The sequence below is a fragment of the Parus major genome, chromosome 23 (assembly GCF_001522545.3).
Source record: "Parus major isolate Abel chromosome 23, Parus_major1.1, whole genome shotgun sequence".
In the NCBI taxonomy this organism is placed as follows: domain Eukaryota; kingdom Metazoa; phylum Chordata; class Aves; order Passeriformes; family Paridae; genus Parus; species Parus major.
In genome coordinates, this window is record NC_031791.1 from 4,017,036 (window position 1) to 4,034,785 (window position 17,750).

Sequence of the window (17,750 nt, forward strand, 5' to 3'; positions counted from 1 at the left end):
CCCCGAAACGCGGACGGTCGCTGCCGAGCTGCCTGGCGGTGGGGAATCGCGAGCCGCGACAGCGCTGAGCGAGTTCGGCCAGGAGACGCCAAGGCGGGACAGACGAGCAGACGCAGCCCCGCAGCCGAAGGCGCCGCCACATCCGCACCGTGGAGCTCCTACCTGGGCTGCACCTGCTGACCTCCTGCAGGAACGTGCGCGTGTGGGAGCCGAAGGGCAGCTGCACTGTCAGTCGATCGTCCGCTGAGCTGATCTGGACGGTCACGTCCGAGCCTGAGGACATCGGGAGAAAGAGCTAAGAAAGAGCTCCTGTGGGTTGTGCTGACAAGCCGTCACAAACTGAGCGTTTCTCAGCTCTACACAGGCGGGTGTGCACATGCACGCAAGCCTTTGGCAACATCTCCCCATGCCTTCTTACCATGTTTCTTTCCAAAATTTTACATGAAAATGCCGCTTAAAATATAAAAATCATCTTTTATAAAAAAAAAAAATTATTCTGGTTGTGCAGGGACAATAATTAATCTTCCAGCAGCAGTTTAAAAACATACAGAAAATTAGTTCCCTCGGTTGAGTGGGGCTCACAATGCTCATTAGCAGCAGCTAACAATGGCCAGCAGCATGGCAACTTCCCCAGGAGCCGCAGGGCACAACCCAGCCAGCTCCCCTGGGGCAAAGAACCCCCCACTCCTGCCCCACTGCGTGCAGCTGGCCCAGGGCCCAGAGCATCTCTAATGCAAGCACCGAAGCAACCTCAGAACTCACCAATGACGTGAAGGTCAGTGTCGAGTACAACTGCAAAGGTAAGACAAAGTTCAGCTGAAAGTTAAGCAACAGATTTGCAAATCACACTGATATTTTGAGATTAGTGAGCTCGGCAACCTCTCCATTCTCCAAACATTCCCTGCAGGAACAGAAGCAGGTAGAACAAACCTGCTGGGCAGGGGCAGTGGCTGGGGCCTGGTGGGACATGGGTACTCTGGTCCTCACATGGCCCTGCCAGAGATGCCTTGTGATGCACAAGTTTCACCAAGAATAACAAACAGTTGAAAAAATGTGAAGGCAGAATAGATTGCAAATTTCAGGAAGCAGAAGAGCAGAATATGGACTCCAAACCCCTTCATCCCATTCTTTGGAACTGGCCACTGAGCAACCACAGTGTGTCAGTACCTTCTTCCACTGCAAACCCATCTGTGATGGGGATGACTCTCTCCAGCCAGACGTCCTCCGCTGTGATGGCCATCCGCCGGTGAGTGTACACATAGATTCTGCAAACATAGGAGCAGACACGAAGGCAGCTCCTCAGTTCTGGCACACAGACCCCATCCCAGCCAGCAGCACCTCATGCAAATCCCAAAGTAACTCCTCAACCGAGTGCCCACCCACCTGCTCACCCCATCACCTAAACAACGTGTTCACAGTACTGCCAGAGCAGAGCAGCTCATGGGCCTGGGGCTCCTCACTGACCACCCATGACACCACGGCCCTACAGCACCCCTGTGGAAAGCCCTTGCCGTGGGAGGGGGTTCCCGGGTGGCTGTCGAGGCTCGTGAGGGACCCGCAGAGTTCTCTCGGGCTCTCCCCGCCCGCCCCGAGCTGCGGTCCGGCACCCACGCGTGCTGCCCGCGGCTCTCCACCAGGCCCAGCAGCCGGCTCTCCACAGTGTCCCCCGACGCCAGGAGGCCCTGCACCGCCTGCACCCGCGGTCAAGGAACGGCACCAGCGGAGGGGAGGAGGATCTGTGTGGGGATCGGCGGGAGGGAGCAGCGGGAACAAACCGCAGGGGACGGGGACATCCTGGAGCCGGGAGTGACGGGGACATCCCGGAGCTGGGAACGACGGGGACATCCCGGAGCCGGGAGTGACGGGGACAACCCGGAGCCGGGAGTGACGGGGACAACCCGGAGCTGGGAACGACGGGGACATCCCGGAGCCGGGAGTGACGGGGACAACCCAGAGCCGGGAGCGACGGGGACAGCCCGGAGCTGGGAACGACGGGAACAGCCCAGAGCCGGGAGCGACGGGGACAGCCCGGAGCTGGGAACGACGGGAACAGCCCAGAGCCGGGAGCGACGGGGACAGCCCGGAGCTGGGAACGCGGCGGCACCGCGACACCGATCAAAGGATACGATCCGGCAGGTCGCCCCCGCCGCTAGGCTCTCCTGGATGGCGACCGACTGGTCCATCTCCGCCCCGCTGCCCGGGACCCGGAGGCTCTCCCGGCGGCGGCTGCGCTCTCAGCGCAGCTCCCCCCACCGGGGCCGCTCCGTTATCGCCCCGCTCCGGGACCCGCCGGAAATAACGGGGCAGCTCCGGGAAGCGGCGGTGGGAGCGCTGTGGCTCGGCACGGCCCAGCCGATAATGCACGCAGGGATGAGAAGGACGGGGGAGGCACGGCACGGCCCTGCCAGAGCCCCGCGCCTCCGGCTGGCCCCTCCCGGAAGGAAGGGGAGACTGAGAGGGGGAACCTCTCGGGTCGGCAGATATGGGAAAGGATCATTTCCATGGAAAATCGCGAGATGGTCTTATTTCCAGTAGCGCCTTGAATTATTTCTTGGTTGAATTTCAAGATGACCCAGCGCAGGAGCCGGGCTATTCTTAATGCGAAGAAGAATGTTGTAAAATATCACCAGAGCCTTCTGCACTGTAGAGACGGGGTTTGGGCTAAATCAGCTACTTCCACAGATATACGAGATGTACGTCGAAAGACAGGGAAAACTCGAGTGGTCTCGGTCAGGGACAGCTCTGAAACACTTCCCAGTTCCTCTCTACTCACCAACAAGGTGAACAGGGCAAGGGAACAGTCTGAAAACGCTACTCTAAGCACCAAACCTTACAAGAATTGTGCTGCTGGGCTGTGTTCTTGAGACAGAAGAACCCTTGACATGAATACACTGAGACTGGCCTGAGACAAAGTAAACACACCCCCAAAGGCTGAGCTGCGGTTTGGCTGTAGCAGAACAGGAGCTGCAGCGTGGCAAGGGCCGGCTGGGGTAGAATGACGTGTTTTTCATGCAGCCCCACATCCACCCCGGTAGGGCTGGCAGTGAGGCCCAGCTCCGCCTTCTTGCTGGGAAGGTGCTCGAGGATCCAAGGACTCAAATCCACCCAGCTCTCTCGCCCTCCCACAGGTCACACTGTGTTCAGCCACACTCAAAACACCAGCACCAAAGGGGGCTGACACAAAGGTTTTAATATTTTGCGGTCTTTTCTCTAAGGAGCCGGTGGCAGCAGAGGACAGTGGAGGCAGGGAACAGCTCCGTGCATGTGTGAGTGGCAGTGCATGGACTGCAGGTAATTGTGCCTGGCCAGCTCCATGCTCTGTGTGCTCACCTCTGGACTCTGCCTGTAGCAGTAGAGAACCACAGATGTGAAACAGAATCATCTGAAATGTGAGATGCTTTTAGATTAATCCCACTTCCCTGCCTAAGACTGGGAGATGAAACATAAAGTTACTATTTCAGTACACAGGCAAGAAGCATTTCACTGCCAGAGCACTTGGGAACTAACAGGACAGAGGGGGTGCAGGAAGATGGTGCCACAAGCAGGTCATTGATTAGAGCAGCCCCTGTGCCTCAGTCAATGCAGAATTTTCTGGGTTTTAAGGAGCCCTAATACCCTCTTGTTCCAACTCCTGAGGTCCCCCATTCCAGCAGCCCAGACACCAAGAGTGCACCACTCCCAGGATCCACAAATAGCTTGCAGGTCTCTCAGATCTACAGGGTTTGGGCAGAGTACGGTAAAATCCCTTGATGTAGCTTTCTAAGTGCACAGATAAACTGTGTTTCCTCTGGGAAACAGGGGAATCTTGTTTTCAAGTACTTAAAATTTATTGACATGCCAGGACTCACCCATCCTGGGATGGTATGGGATTCAGAGTGCAGCTTAAGGGGGCTTTAGGATCAACAGCAGGGTCCTGTGCAGGGCAAGCAGAGTGACCCCCAAGGGTGTGCAGCTGCCCATGAGCAGATGCAGAGGGCCCCAGATGCCTTGTTGAAGGGACAGGGACAGCACAGAGGGCATTTGCTGGCAACCTTGGCTGAAGTCAGAGAGCGGTGGGATCCTACTGATCCTACAGGAGAGGCTGTGAAGCCACCTGATCATCTAACCCCAGAGGGAAGTGGAGAACCAGTAATTCAGGAGAAGGACCACCCCACATGCCATGACCTCCAGGAGCGGGGCTAGTGTCACCTGCCCAGCACTATTGAAGTGAACTTTGCCATCCAGTCTCAGACAGCTGGCTTTTGGGGTGGCTGGGCAGCACTCCAGATAGCAGGCAGCCTTCATCCCACCAGCACAGACTGGTTTGGCAGACTTGCAGGCTTTGCTACATCCTGCCATGTAATTCAAGCCCATCTTCTTCATCTGGAAGGAGAGAGACATTAGCCTGAGGGTCATGCAGAGCCTTTAGTATTGGCATTACAGGAACACAATGCTCTGCAGCCCCAGGCCATACCTCACAGAAGTCCTGCCCCAAAATGCACCTAGTGAAGGTCTTCCTGCCTTTGAAACACTCGTCCCCGTGACAGGAAAATGCTGCACACACTTTGCCCTGTGAGAGAAAGGACCGGAAGACACTATCTGTCCATCAGACTCGTTGGACAAAAACTGCATTTCAGACAGCCCTTCAGTCCAGAGGGCTCCTCTCCACCCCCCTCTGCTCTGCTGGTATTTGTGCTCTCAGGCTTTTTAGATCCAGAGATAAAGGAGTATTCTGAAACTGCAAGAAACTACTGAAAGACCAGCAGAGCAAGCAAGTTTCAAGCCTCTTTTTCCTTCCTCTTAAGAGGGCTCTGCAAAGATAAGGACCTTCCCCTCCACTAGACTCAGGAAAGGGCTGCAGAGCCCGGTGGGTCCTGCACCCTCTGTGCAGCTGCAGGCTGCACCCATGGTCATCCCATTGTCAGGTCAAACTGCCTGAGCTGATGCAAGCACTGGTCTGGGGAACAGGCCTGAGGGACAGGGATAAGGCCCACTCGATGGGGCTCCTTATGGACTTCCACTGCTCCTTCAGGACTTGTTGCCCTTCTAGAGTCAGCTTTTTACCCCATAAGGGAAGTGGAGGAGGGACCTTTCCCTGTCCCCTGCTCAGGTGGGAGCTCAGCCATCCCAGCAGCCACAGACCCCAGAACCCACGGATGCTCCTGCAGTACCTACGTTTTGGGGGGGAGGCCGGGGGGTGGTGGTGGTGGTGGCTGTCAGTGGCACGGTGGAAGTGGTGGTGGGTGGCAGGTCACCTGCAGACGCACAAGGAGCCCTGTGAGGCTGGCCACAGCCCACATGGGACCCTCCACAGCCACACAGCAGCAGCACTGCTCACACAGCAGTCAGAGCTGCCACCCTGCCCCTCACCCAGCTCCAAGGACAGAGCAGAAGAGGTGCAGCCACAGCCCCTCCACGATTCTCCCCACCCATCTCCCATCTCCACCGCAGAACGAAGCTGGGTGATACCGTAGGCGCTGGCGTTGAGCTGCAGGCAGAGAGGGCCAGCACAGCACTCCAGGGCACACTGCTGCCTGCTCACACTGCTGTTGGTGCTGCACGGCTCCACGCTGCACCCACCGCTGCACCGGGCTGTGTAGTTCGTGCTGGAGAAACGATAAAGCTGCAACGGGCAAAGGATAAAATGAGTGTGAAGAGGTGCTGTCATAAAGGAGCAAAAATAACTGACAAACTGTCAGATAGGAAAGGGAGATGGACACAGACTTGTTAGAGCACTGTGGATTCCTGAGAAAAAGAGAAGGCTTCCCCTGTTGGAGCCCCCTTGCATCTCCATACCTCGCAGTAGGTCTCATTATGGCAGGTGGTTGTTCTGTTGGCATGGCCTGCATCCTGGTAACATCTCTCTCCGGAGCACTGGAAACTCTGGCACGTTTGCTGCAGAGACACCAGGGTATCACCTTGCAGCAAAGCCTCCTAGCTGACACAACCACAGCCTCACCTGGCCACCCACTGTGCTCCCTTCCACCACAGGAGATGTTCCCATGGCATTCCTGGATCTTGTGAGTGGCTGGCTGAGCAAGTCACATTGTCCCTAGGGCTGCAACAGCCCAGCAATGGCCCTCTTTTCATTTCTTGCCTTACCATTGTCTCTTCTGCTCCCTTCACAGAGGTGTTGGTGGCCACCAGAGAGGCATTGTTGGTGACCACCACCACTGAGGTGTTCTTGGTGGCCGCCGAGGCTTCCTTGGTAGATGCCACCACCACCAAACCATTCTTGGTGGCTGCTGAGGCATTCTTGGTGGTCATGGCCATCACCGAGGTGTTCTTGGTAGCTGCCAATGCATTCTTGGTGGCCTTGACTAACACTGAGGTGTTCTTGGTGGCCGCTGAGGTGTTCTTGGTGGCCATGGCTACCACCGAGGTGTTCTTGGTGACCGCTACCACTGCAGCATTCTGTGTGGCCACTGAAGTGTTCTTGGTGGTCACAGCCACCAATGAGGCTTTCTTGGTGGTCACCACCCCTACCAAGGTGTTCTTGGTGGCTGCTGAGGTGCTCTTGGTGGCTGTCACCGTGGTACTGGCAGCTGTGTTGTGCACTGAAAAATAAAAAGCTCCTGCTTGGTGAAGAAAACACCAAGGGAAAACATACTCAGTGAGTTCTGTGTCCCTTCCTGAGCCATGGCACAGTCCAGAGGGACCTGTGGGAAGCATCTGTCACACTGTGGCTGGGAGGTGAAATGGCAGCCAGTGACAGGATGTGTCCAACAGGGTCCACTTGCAGCCACCATTTGGGCACCCAGATCAGGGCAGAGCCAACAGCCCAGCACAGCAGCAGCCTCTCCCTCCCACTTCCAGCCATATTGCCTGGGAAAAACAGGTTTTTATGGGGGCCAAACCATGAGGAAAGGTTCCTCACGTGTCCTGCAGCTCTGTCCTACAGAGCACAGCCTGGAGAGGACAGACACAAAGTTCCTGGTGCACCACACTGCCTTTGCCCCTCTTCCCACAGGCCTCCAGATTTCCCTTTGGGATACAGAACTCACCTGCTGTGGCAAGAGAGTCCTGAAGACAGAGTTGCAGAGCCAAGATGCAGAGCAGCAAGCCTGGAATGGAGTGGGAATGGCTGAGAGCACCACACCTGCTGTCTGCTTTACCCACAGCCCAGAGAGCCTCCAGGAGCACAGGCATCTCATCCTTGAAACAGATAAGCAGGGACACTCCTCCACCTTCCCAAAGCCCTAGGTGACCAGCAGCCACCCCTCACCCCAGGGAGGCCTCTGGCAAAGCCCCCAACAGCTGGAGCAGAGATGGATGTAGGATGGAGTCAGACAGACAGACAGACAGACAGACAGACACTGCTCTCTGTGCTGCACCAGAGCCCCGTTACCTCGAGTTGAGGGGATGAGCCACCGGTGTCCAGCCATCCTCATCCACCAGCAGCTGCAGCCAGACCTGGCAGAAGGAGGGACTGTCAGAGCTGCTCCCCCATGGGTGGACACCCCCGTGCAGCTCTGTGCTCTACTCCAGTGCTCAGCCCTAGGACAACCTGTCAGCCCCTCCTGAGAGACTCCCCAAATCCACCGAGGCTGCTGCAGCTGCTGATGTGGAGCAGGAGCCCTGGGGAGCTGTGTGTGCTGTTGGTGTGGCAACAACCCTCCCTGGAGTTCAGAGACAGCACAGCCCTGCCACGAGCAGGAGCCACGGTGACACAGGGAAAAGTGCCACCATGCTGCTGCTGCTGCTGCTGCTGCTGCTGCAAATGAAGATGAGACCTGGCTCTCCATCATTTGCATTCCAAATGTTTACCTGTTTTGCTAAGGAAATGGTGGAGATGTGACTCCAAACAGGCTCCAAAGCCAAATTCTCCAAGGAGAATGGTAATGCTCCCCTCCTGTTTTATGATTTAGGCTGAGTCACCATTCCCCCAGGACCTGGAAGGGCTTGAAGCTCATTCAGAGACCTCCAAGGCTGTTCCCTCAGTGACTGAAAAAAGAGGGAGCCAGCTGGCACCTCACCCTGCCAACCAGCCCAGCCAGCACCCAGAACAGCTCTGGACATCCTTACTGAGTCCAGTGCCAGCCTAGCCCCAGGGCAGGCACGGAACCAACATCTGCCTGACATGGCCTCACCCCAGAACAACCTTCCTCCCAGGCAGGGTAAGAGCCCACAGCACTGACTCACCTGTCTGCCTATCCCTGAAGCCCCAGCGCTCCTGCAGTCACTGCCAGCACTGCAGGAGTGACTGCAGGAGCACCTCTGAGCAGCTGCTGTGGCACCTGCCCCACAGCCCAGCCCCACCCCTGCCAGCCAAGCCCCGGGGAAGCGTCACAAGCGGCTCCACAGCAGCAGAGACACAAACGGTCCTGAGCAGCAATGGAGAAAGGGCATGTGAGGATGGACACGTCACACAAACCACCAGTGCACTCAGGGGACTGGGGGGCACAACTGCCACTGCCACATGTGAGGTGAGTGCCCTCTGCACAACGGACCTGCAATTCTTGAGGCATCATGAATCCATGGGGTAGGTACAGACCTCTGAGCTGTCCAGGAACCAAGGGTGCTCCTGGAGCAACACCAGGCACCTCTAAACACAGTAAGTGTTCCCATCTCCATCCTCCTGCACCTCAGAAGGATGTGCACATGAACCACCTACCAGGTCATTCAAGCCAACAGCCTGGAGCTCATTTGGTAATTCCCTGAAAAAAACAACAGCCAAAGCTCCCCAGGGAGACAGACCCAAGGTAAAAACAGTTCTGTAAGGCAGGTGAACTCATTTTGTGAAGAAAACCACAAGTTCACACCCAGATCTAGAAACAGGACCAGTACCTGTCAGTGTCCATGTGCTTCAGAGGATAAACCCTCACCATAAACATTTCCAGCAGAGTGGAAATGAGAGAAGGAATTGTTTCTGACAGCTGTGTGAAAAGTATTTTAAACACACTGTAATCAAAACTCTTCCAGCATACAAAAGAAGACAAGGCTCATGGCACTTCCTAAATTACAATGACTTTATTTTTCAAGGTATTTTTTAATATAAAACAATGTCACAAGTCTAAGGGGCTTACTAGAAAGTGACTCTATAAAGTATTCTTGTAATCTATATCCATGCACATACAAAATCCAGACAATGAAGAAGTTAGAGCTGCTGCAAGATCCACTCTCTGCAATTGTGAGATCCTTCATCTGGGGACAGCTACAGCAGCCCTTGGCGCTTCAGGTCTTCGTAGGTCTTTTTATTCACCACATTCCCACTGGAATCCTCATATTCCTCCTGGAACAGAACCAACCGTTTAGAAACAGCACTCATATGTTAGCTCCAAGAGCAGCCACTGAACGTGAGCATCCAGCCAGAACCTCTGGGCAGGAAGGCAGGCAGTGGATCTGCCAGCAGGTCTTGGGAGAAGAGCTCAGCCAGGGCCAGAGTCATTACAGGTTTTATAACAGATTTTACTTCCCACTCTTGCCCTGCACACTGCTGAAAAATGGCTTTGGAACAGAAGTTTAGGAAAAGGCACCAGTGTAAGTGAGGACACTGCTCACACCCAGGAGCAAGGGGTTCCCATCAACACAGGAGTGGAGACACTGAATGCCTCTTACTGCTCACCTCTGTATCAGGCTGCCACCTCTCTGAAGCCTTCTGCTGTTTCAGCTTTGCCCACACTGCAAACACAAAGCCAAACAGGATCTATGCCACTTTCCTCAAGATACTGTTTTTAATTCAGTAAAATATATACATGAGCTTTTTTCCCCTCTCCTTTAAAACAGGGTCACTTTAGCAGTCCAGGAATGTATCTAACATCCATTACAAAGTTATCATTTCGTTGTGTGGTTACTGAAAGGCACTGAACTGCAGCAAACAAGCCTTTATATGGATTGTTCAGGATGGGACACGAGACCAAGGTCCAAAGCCACTCCTTCAGAAAAGGTGGTACTCTTTCACATGCTCCCTGTTGTGCCATCACTACTTACACGAGACTGCATCCTCAATCTGTGTGACATTGGCAAAGTGTGCTGTGTTGGGAATGCCCAGGCACCGCATTCCATGGGCATGTCTCCACTCCTGGGGGAGAAATGAGATCAGTGTGAGAGGGAACACCACATCCTCCACAAGGAGCACAAAAGACAGTGACATCTGAACAGGGTGCAAAATACACAGGCCTCTATAAAAACATTATTTTCTTGTCCTGCAGACAGTAACACCAGAAGCCATCAACAGCCACACTGCACCCATCAGACCTGAGCACGGGAATGGGTGTTCAAATGGGCAGGGATGGTACAGCATGAGCAACAGAGATCTCTGTATGCTACCACGATCTCTGGGTCCTGCTGCATGGCCCTGCAGCACAAGCTCAGAGCCACATGGCAGAGGTGCTGCTCAGGGTCCCCAGGGACTCAGCAGTGACATTCCAACGACTGAATGAATGCAGCAGGGCTGTTCCTGCAGTGAATGCCACTTACTGCAAAGTGCCGCTGGAATGCCTTGGGCCCTCGGTAGGTGTAGTTACCACAAATCTCACAGTTGTAGTTGATGTTCAAACCATGGAGTTTATACAACCAGTAAGGGATGGGCTGCAAGCAAGGAGACATGAGGATTAGGCTGTGTGGCAAAGAAACATAAAGAGAGAAGCAGCATGGAGTCAGTGACCTCTCCCACTTCTCGAAGCCAGATAGTCTGGGCTACCTTCCCATCCCAACCAAGAGGCAGATTTTTAGGGTTATAAATGATTTCATTTTCTTCATCTTCACTCTCGCTCTCGCTGATCTGCTCTTCCTCCTCCTCCTCTCTCTCCTCTCCTGTCCGTGCCTGCTTACGCTGCACATTCTCATGGGTGAGGTGTCTTTGTTCCTGGAGTGCGAGAAAGGAAGGGATTGTCCACACACCACGACAGCAAAAATGTCAGGGCAAACTCTTGTAGCAAAAAATTTCCTCGTGTAGAGGGAGAAAACAGAAGACCAGTGTGAAGCAGAGAACTCCCACCTTACTCAGCCATATAATTTCAGTTTTTAGTACCCTGACATTTCCTCCTTGCAAAGAATGAAACCTTGTATCACCTACTACCACTTCCAATAAGCAGCAGCCATCCTCCTGAAAATAATCCCCCAAAACTGAAGGCAAGGGGCAAGGCAGATCAAGTAAAGGTTTGCAATACTGTGTGACTTTTGCACAAAACAATGTGGTGCAGCACACTTATGTGATGCTGTTTATAAAAGCACTACATAAAGATGAGGACAACATTCCAGTCACTATTTGACAGCTCTGAAATAAAAAGCTTAAAAACAAAATTCTTACCCCAAGAACTTCCACGTACTCATATATCTGAGCTTCCAGGAATGCAAGATCTTTATTTCTCTCAGTGTCTCTGAAACAGAGGAGGAATCCTCATTAAATGCACATGCCCAGCTCTGATACCTTCTGTTTGGTTCAGCATTTTTTGGTCCAACATTCATTAGAAACGCTTCTAATACTCCAGGATCTCTATCCTAGCTACACAAGAGTGGTGACTATAGAATACTCCTCATCCATTGCCAGCCTCAGAATGGCCTCTAAGAACTCACCTTTTGCTTCCTTTTGTCTTTGGATTCTTAGCAAACAAGGAAGGATCAAGAGCTTCCAGGGATTTGCCTTTAGTGCTAAAAAGCCTCTGAGCACGCTCCTCCAGAGTCCTGCAGAGGCAGGGACGGGATTAGTCTTGACTGCAGTTTTACCTTTCCTGAGAACTATCTGAATTCATGCAATAAAATTCTAAACATAGCTTTTAAGAAACCATGAGATTCCTTTTATCTTTGTCCTCACTCCTCAAGTCAAAGTCTGCTGTACCAGAGACTCCTACACAGGACCAGTTTACAGCAGCAGATCTCACTGCCTGGCTCTTAATGTTTTATCTTTCAAATATCATTAAGGTGATTCTAGTACAACAGAGATAACCACACAAGTATCCCAGAAAGAAATGTGATACAGGAACACCTCAGAAACTGAAAGGAACTCTACAAAGACTGCACCTTACCCGCCACACTTCAGCCCCAGAGCCAGCAAAGCTGATTTTAACCTGTCCAGCCCCAGGGAGGCCAATTCCTGTTCAATTAAACAAATCACTGTAAGAGACAAGCTGTTCAACACATACAATGTGGATAAAGTCCACTTTAGCTTATTAATGAAAAAAAAAAAACCTCTGATGAACAGTATTCAAGAAAGGACTGTCAACACTGTACCCCTCCTCCTGGGAAAATGAGGAATGTGACAAATCTAACCAGGTCTTCCAAGTTACATCCCCCAATGGGAGAAATGAAATTATCAGCACCATCAAAGTTTTTCCAGGAAAGCACAGAGCCAGGGACAAAACCAGAGCACTAAAATTACACAAAAGCCCCAAATGACTGAACTTCCACCTGCTCAAAATGTGGCAGTAAGTGCAGAGCACTGGGAACATACCTCCCAGGAGGAGAAGGCCGAGAGGTCCAGGTGGGCACCAGCATGGGTGAGGGCACTGCTGGTCTCTTTCTGCCAAAAAAAACCACATGCAAGAGCTGCATGACATACTACAACACTTCTGGCCACAGAATATTTTAACTTCAAGAAAAACAGTTCATTTCACAGAGAAAAATCCTCTTACTAAACTGAAAATGGTGCAATAGTAAAGATACAAAATAAGCCAACCTGAAACAATGCTCATTTTAAATCAGTTATGCTGGGTTTTAAATTCAGGTCAGTGTCACCCTGCACCCTGGTGACACAGAGCTGCAGCCCTCACTGCCATGGTCACCCCCAGGTGATCCACACAACCCCCTCACAAACACAGGAGCATCAGCCAGGCTCAGGTTGCTCACCGGCCAGCCCGGGAATGTGCCGTTCTCCCACTTCTTCTCAAACTCCGTCTGAATTTTCCCAAAAAGTTCATTCTGGTCCAGTAACGGTTTCACTCGATCCGTGTAATCCTGCAGGTACTCAAGGAGCATTTCAAGATACCTGGCAGGGGAATCATGAGCACAGGTAATTCATTATCACTCTCTAAACACATCCTTGGACAGTCACTTCCCTCCCGTGCTGCACAGGGACGTGACCAAGGTCAGGTCAGTTTTCCACACAGGATTTTCTTCACACAGTAGTTCCAAGGCTACATTAAAGCTCGTCCTCTGAGCTGGATCTCTGCTGCATTGCAAGTTTGCTTGGGGCTCAGACACGTGACTGAGCTCAGGGACCTAATTTATGTGAGTTAAGTTTGTCTGTTAATTATAATCTCTGCAGCTGAAGACTTCAGAAGCAAATTTCTTCTCAACAAATGCCATAAAGAGAGCAGGCAGGCAGACAGGCTCACCTCTTATATTCAGCATTTTTTCTCTCCTTGGGAATATCGAAGAGTTGGTCAAATGTGGATAAGTAAGTGATATAATCCAATTTCTAAGAACAGAAAGTTTGAGTCAGAGTTCATACACGGCCAAATTAACATCCAGTTCCCAGAAAAGAGAAGCCCCAGCCTGTGCAGGGCCTGGAGATCCCTGGGTCCACACACTGCAGCCACTCACCTCTGATGATTTCAGGTTAATGTATTTGAGGTAACAATCATGCAAATCCAAGTATCGTCCGTACCCTTCCTCATCTGTGAACTCCACCAGATCTGTAGGAAAGATCATGAAAAGTTTTATTATGAGCTTAATATTCCCTACTTATTATATAACTGTTTTTGAACTGGAAAAGGATTAGCCTTTTCCTAGAAGCCTCATTTATACTTAAGGAAGGTGCTGTGATGCTCTGACACTCCTTGAGCAGCCCCAACTGCTGCTCTGTGCAAGCACCAGAACATTCCTCAGGAATGCATCCTCACTGGCAAACATTCCAGGGACTGCAGTTCAGGAGCATTTATATGACAGGAGAATTTTCAGAATTCATTTAGTAAAAGGGAGGTCAGGCCCTTACATTAAAACATTAAAACCAGATCAAACAACCTATTAAATAATGCCAAAGCTGGAGCAAACTACAAACTTACTCTGAGCTTCTTCACTCGGGTTGTCTCTGGCCTTCAGCAGCTCCTCAAACTCCACTGACATAGGAACACAGATCTGCATGGGCAGATAAAAGCCACAGAGTGATTTACTTCTGCTCCTGTCATAGAATAACTAATACAAAATGACACAAGGTGGCAAATAATGAAACTGCAAACAGAAAAGAGATTCAGAGCTTTGTCACTTTTCACAAAGGCGAAAGCGTGGTTTTAGCCAACACAAGAAAGGTGAGACCCTTTCAGCTCAGCTGAACATCCCTGTTGTAGCAGGGAACAGGGAGAGTGTCTGTCTCCCTCACATGCTGCCTGACCCTCAGCAGCTGTGCTGCGTGTCCTCAGTACTTGTATTTAATGCAATAAAACCGGGGAAACAAAAGCTCTGTTTCCTTTAGGGATGGGACCCAACAGAGCACACCTCACCTGTTCCTATGTAAGTACTCACCTCATTTGGGTGCTTCCGGTGAAATTCCTTAATTTGCTTCAGTCTGTTGTAAAACTCCGCAAATTCATTTGGCCCAGAAATGGCACTTAGTTCTTCCTTACGTAGGCTATGAGTTCATGGGCAGCAACAGAGGGAAGGGAAGGGAAGGGAAGGGAAGGGAAGGGAAGGGAAAACAAGTGTGACACTGACACAACCTTAGTCCCAGTCTATGCTGCAGTGTCTGACTGCAAACCTCCGAGTCACAGGGGACCTCCCAGCCCACCGGGCTCAGAGCCACATCCTCCACACACCCCGACAAACCCCCAGAGCAGCCAGAGCCTCCCCACGTCATAACATAACACAGCATAACAAAACGTGTCCATCCAACACGGCCGCTTCCCACGTGCACTCGGCTCCTGCCCTGCATTTAGTCACAGCATCTCGATTCGCGTGTTATTCTTTAGATATTTACATTCAAACAGCGGGGCACGCTCAGGCCATACGAGGGCCCCGGGCACACTCACCCGTCCTTGTCGTCGTACAGGTCGCGCAGGTTGCCGCTCACCTCCATGTACCTCTGCGGAACAAAGGAGAGGCCCGAGCGCCGCAGAGCCCGTTACCGGGACGGGTCCCGCTCGCTCCGGGCAGCCCGGCCCGGCCCCAGCCCGCTCCCTCCCCGGCCCCGGAGCACTCACGTCCTGCATGGCCCGGGTGCGATGGTCCGAGTTGATCTGGTCGCGGAGCTGCGGGGAGAGCCGAGGCAGTGAGCGCGGGCCCGGGACGCGGCCTCCCGCACCCCCCAAGGCCCCGGGCGCACCGTGGACTTCTTGGTGAGCATCTCCTTCACCATCACGTCCATGAGCCGCTCCCGCTCCTCATGGTACCGCCGCTGCTGCTCCAGGATCGTCTCCATCCCGCGCACGACTCCCACTACCGCCGGAAGGCCCCGGCAAGGCCCGGCCGTGTGTGCGGGAAGGTTCCGGTTCCGGGGCGCTGCGCGGCGCTCCGGGGCGGCCGGCAGGAGGCGGCTGCGGCCCGGCCGTGCCCCTCAGCGGCGCTGCGGCGGGGCCGAGCCCGAGAGCGGGATCGAGCGCGGGGCCGAATTCGAGAGCGGGGCCGAGCCCGAGCTCAGTGTCTGGGCTCAGTGTCCGGGCCCAGGCTCGTGTCCGAGCGCGGTGCTTGGTGGCCCGGAGCGGCCCGAGGTGCCGGTTTGGATTAGGGGCCAGGCCCTGGCGGCCTCTCGGGGGTGCCCAGCCCGGCCGAGCCGTGCGGGACGCGGCCGCAGCTCCCCGGGGCCGCTGTCCTCGTGCCCGGCAGCGCAGGCTTTGCTTTCAGCGACACGATCGCGGTGCACGTCCTCCCACAGACACCCCGGCTGCGGCATTCCACTTGGGTTTCAACTGCCTGCTTCAGATCCACCCTAAATCCAAGGACGGATCACACCCGTGCCTTGCCCCCACACTACCAAATGAAAGCTGTAATTACATTTTAACTCACTGTATATGAATTAATTATTCGTATTTTTCTGCCATGCACAAGAAATTGCCCTAAGTCAAAAGCAAGAAAAAAAAAAGTCTTAATTAATGGCAGACAAAGATGATCCTTCACTGAGGAGAGGATGATGCTGCAGGTAAGAATATTGTCTTTAATTACTCCCTTGCATTATAGGCTGTCCCAAAGTACATCACTTTTCCTGATGAATGCTTGTCTAAAAATAAAAACAGAGATAAGATACTGAACTTAGTGTTCTTCCATTTCTCTTTGCATAAAACTTCATCTCTGGAAAGGGAAGGAGTTAAAATCTAGTGATGTCCCATTCAGCCACATGGCCTCCTTATTTTGGGCTGCTGGCATCAGGAGGATTGAGGTGGGACAAGACCAGCCCTTGCATGACCACCCTCCTCCTCACCCCACAGATGGCAGTGCACACAGGAGGAGGTGGGAGGAAGCTGGCCCAAGGGATGCCATTTCATTTCAGGCGCTGGGAGCTGAAATGCATAGAATCACAGAATATCCTGAACTGGAAGGGACCTGTGAGGATCATCAAAGTCCAGCTCCTGGCCCTGCACAGGACTCCCCAGGCAGTGGCTTCAACCTGACTCTGCCCATTGGGGCTGCAAACGCTGTCCCTGATCCACAGTGGTGCAGGAGGGCACAGCGTGGGCAGATTTGGTCAATGCCAGGGTCTCTTTCTACCCCTGCAGTGCTGCCTCATGTCCACAGCAGCTTCCCCACTCCCACTTCATCAGCCCTGGCCCGACCCCCCTCACACTGCTTCTGGGGCTTAATAAAATTTCCATGACTGTTTCAGACCCACACTCCAGAGTCTCAGGGGATGATTGTGCATGACATCACCCTCCCCCTCCTGTAAATCAGGCACTGGGCCATGTACAGCCATGACCCATTCATGACAGGGATAAAATCCAGATGTTCCAGTGCTACGTGCAGCTGGGTCATTTCCTTTTTTGGCTAAAAACGTGAGGCTCTGGAGGCTGACTGAAAGAGGAGCCTGGGGGCCCTTTGTGTAGAAACCTTTTGCGGTTAATCCCTGGAAACAGCAGTGCAGAAAGCCTCGCTTGTGCTGCTGCTGCTGGAGGACAGGCTCAGCTGGGAACCTCTGGGCTGGACCTGCTCACTCACCCTGCAGGGCCCAGCACAGCACCAGAGCCCAGCCCAGGTCACAGGGCAGCAACAGAAATCGTGCTAGAACTCCATCAGCCACCAGAGCAGGAGCCTTTGCAGACAGGAGTGTGCACACAACAGTGCCATGGTCCTACAGAGGCACCCCATGGACTGTGCCCATCCTGCACCAGAGCAGCACGCACGGGAGCCCAGCCATGGCTGGAGCAGGCAAGTCCAGAGGAAGTCATGGCAGCTGCTGGGAAATGTAAAGGATCTGTGGAAAACAGTTTCATATGTGTTAGAGAATAAATGGCTCCTCGACTGATAAACATGAGTAAAGAGTGTGCAGCACTTCAGGGAAGGCTGCCAAGAGGGGACCATGGATATCCTGGCTGAAGGCTGCAGCAAGATGGAGTCCCCTTGGAATGTCCCCTTGGAATGTTGTGGCACAGCCAGGAGTGCATACTGCAGGGCAGAGAGACTGCTCTGCACAGCAGGGTTGGTTTGGTGCTGCAGTGATTTGGTCCCACAGCCAGCCTGGAAACATGGAGCCTCCTGCTGGGGCCTGTCCTGCAGAACTGCCTGCCTGTACAGACAGCAAGCACAGACAGATGGATACCCCCAGCCCCAGAAACCCACTGCAGCCACCCAGTAGAAGGAGGGAGATGCTGTTGCTCTGCCACAGCCACAGGGCCAGCGTGGCTGATACTGGGCTGTGGTTTGGGAAGGCAGGCATGAGCACTGTGGAGGTTGCCTGTCCCCAGAATGGG

The 17,750-nt window shown here is 53.2% G+C and overlaps 3 protein-coding genes across 6 annotated transcripts in view; all 3 read right to left on the reverse strand.

Moving 5' to 3' along the window:
• The window catches only part of INPP5B (inositol polyphosphate-5-phosphatase B), a 14,413-nt gene extending 12,068 nt beyond the window's left edge, over positions 1 to 2,345 (reverse strand). For 2 of the 3 annotated variants that reach the window (XM_015649470.3, XM_015649469.3), the window contains exons 1-5: positions 2,127 to 2,345; positions 1,612 to 1,691; positions 1,168 to 1,265; positions 763 to 792; positions 163 to 273 (exon numbers count right to left, since the gene is read on the reverse strand). In XM_015649470.3, coding sequence (XP_015504956.1) covers positions 163 to 273; positions 763 to 792; positions 1,168 to 1,265; positions 1,612 to 1,691; positions 2,127 to 2,183 — 376 coding nt within the window. In that variant the 5' untranslated portion in view covers positions 2,184 to 2,345. The other variant, XM_015649471.2, reaches the window with a different exon arrangement.
• Positions 2,346 to 4,324: 1,979 nt separating this feature from the next.
• LOC107214054 (mucin-5AC-like) lies at positions 4,325 to 6,662 on the reverse strand. The gene is made up of 5 exons (XM_033519646.1): positions 6,082 to 6,662; positions 5,776 to 5,874; positions 5,350 to 5,602; positions 5,151 to 5,234; positions 4,325 to 4,362 (listed from the first exon to the last, which is right to left on the reverse strand). Exons 1-5 carry the CDS (start codon positions 6,649 to 6,651, stop codon positions 4,325 to 4,327), a joined length of 1,044 nt encoding a protein of 347 aa, XP_033375537.1. The 5' UTR covers positions 6,652 to 6,662.
• Positions 6,663 to 8,930: 2,268 nt separating this feature from the next.
• Positions 8,931 to 15,323, reverse strand: SF3A3 (splicing factor 3a subunit 3). 2 transcript variants are annotated; one of them, XM_015649386.2, is made up of 17 exons: positions 15,176 to 15,321; positions 15,054 to 15,101; positions 14,883 to 14,935; positions 14,380 to 14,485; positions 13,923 to 13,995; positions 13,462 to 13,553; positions 13,254 to 13,336; positions 12,766 to 12,904; positions 12,371 to 12,439; positions 11,946 to 12,013; positions 11,497 to 11,604; positions 11,231 to 11,300; positions 10,622 to 10,786; positions 10,399 to 10,509; positions 9,910 to 10,000; positions 9,545 to 9,600; positions 8,931 to 9,211 (listed from the first exon to the last, which is right to left on the reverse strand). In XM_015649386.2, the coding sequence occupies exons 1-17, from the start codon at positions 15,269 to 15,271 to the stop codon at positions 9,134 to 9,136; spliced, it is 1,506 nt and encodes a 501-aa protein (XP_015504872.1). In that variant the 5' UTR covers positions 15,272 to 15,321; the 3' UTR covers positions 8,931 to 9,133. The 2 variants fall into 2 exon arrangements, with proteins under 2 accessions (XP_015504872.1, XP_033375481.1); XM_033519590.1 differs by lacking the exon at positions 10,622 to 10,786 and having other exon boundaries at positions 15,176 to 15,323.
• Positions 15,324 to 17,750: the final 2,427 nt, after the last annotated feature.

What these genes read in the sequence shown, in the direction of transcription:
- LOC107214054 (XM_033519646.1), bottom strand. Translation starts at nt 6,651, where the DNA reads ATGCTTCCCACAGGTCCCTCTGGACTGTGCCATGGCTCAGGAAGGGAC. An exon ending in AGGGAGCAGAAGAGACAATG is followed by an intron (nt 5,875 to 6,081) that starts GTAAGGCAAGAA and finishes GTGTCTCTGCAG; the next exon opens with CAAACGTGCCAGAGTTTCCA. An exon ending in GCCTCCCCCCCAAAACGTAG is followed by an intron (nt 4,363 to 5,150) that starts GTACTGCAGGAG and finishes CTCTCCTTCCAG; the next exon opens with ATGAAGAAGATGGGCTTGAA.
- SF3A3 (XM_015649386.2), bottom strand. Translation starts at nt 15,271, where the DNA reads ATGGAGACGATCCTGGAGCAGCAGCGGCGGTACCATGAGGAGCGGGAG. An exon ending in GCACATTCCCGGGCTGGCCG is followed by an intron (nt 12,440 to 12,765) that starts GTGAGCAACCTG and finishes TTTTTTTGGCAG; the next exon opens with AAAGAGACCAGCAGTGCCCT. An exon ending in CGGCCTTCTCCTCCTGGGAG is followed by an intron (nt 12,014 to 12,370) that starts GTATGTTCCCAG and finishes TTAATTGAACAG; the next exon opens with GAATTGGCCTCCCTGGGGCT.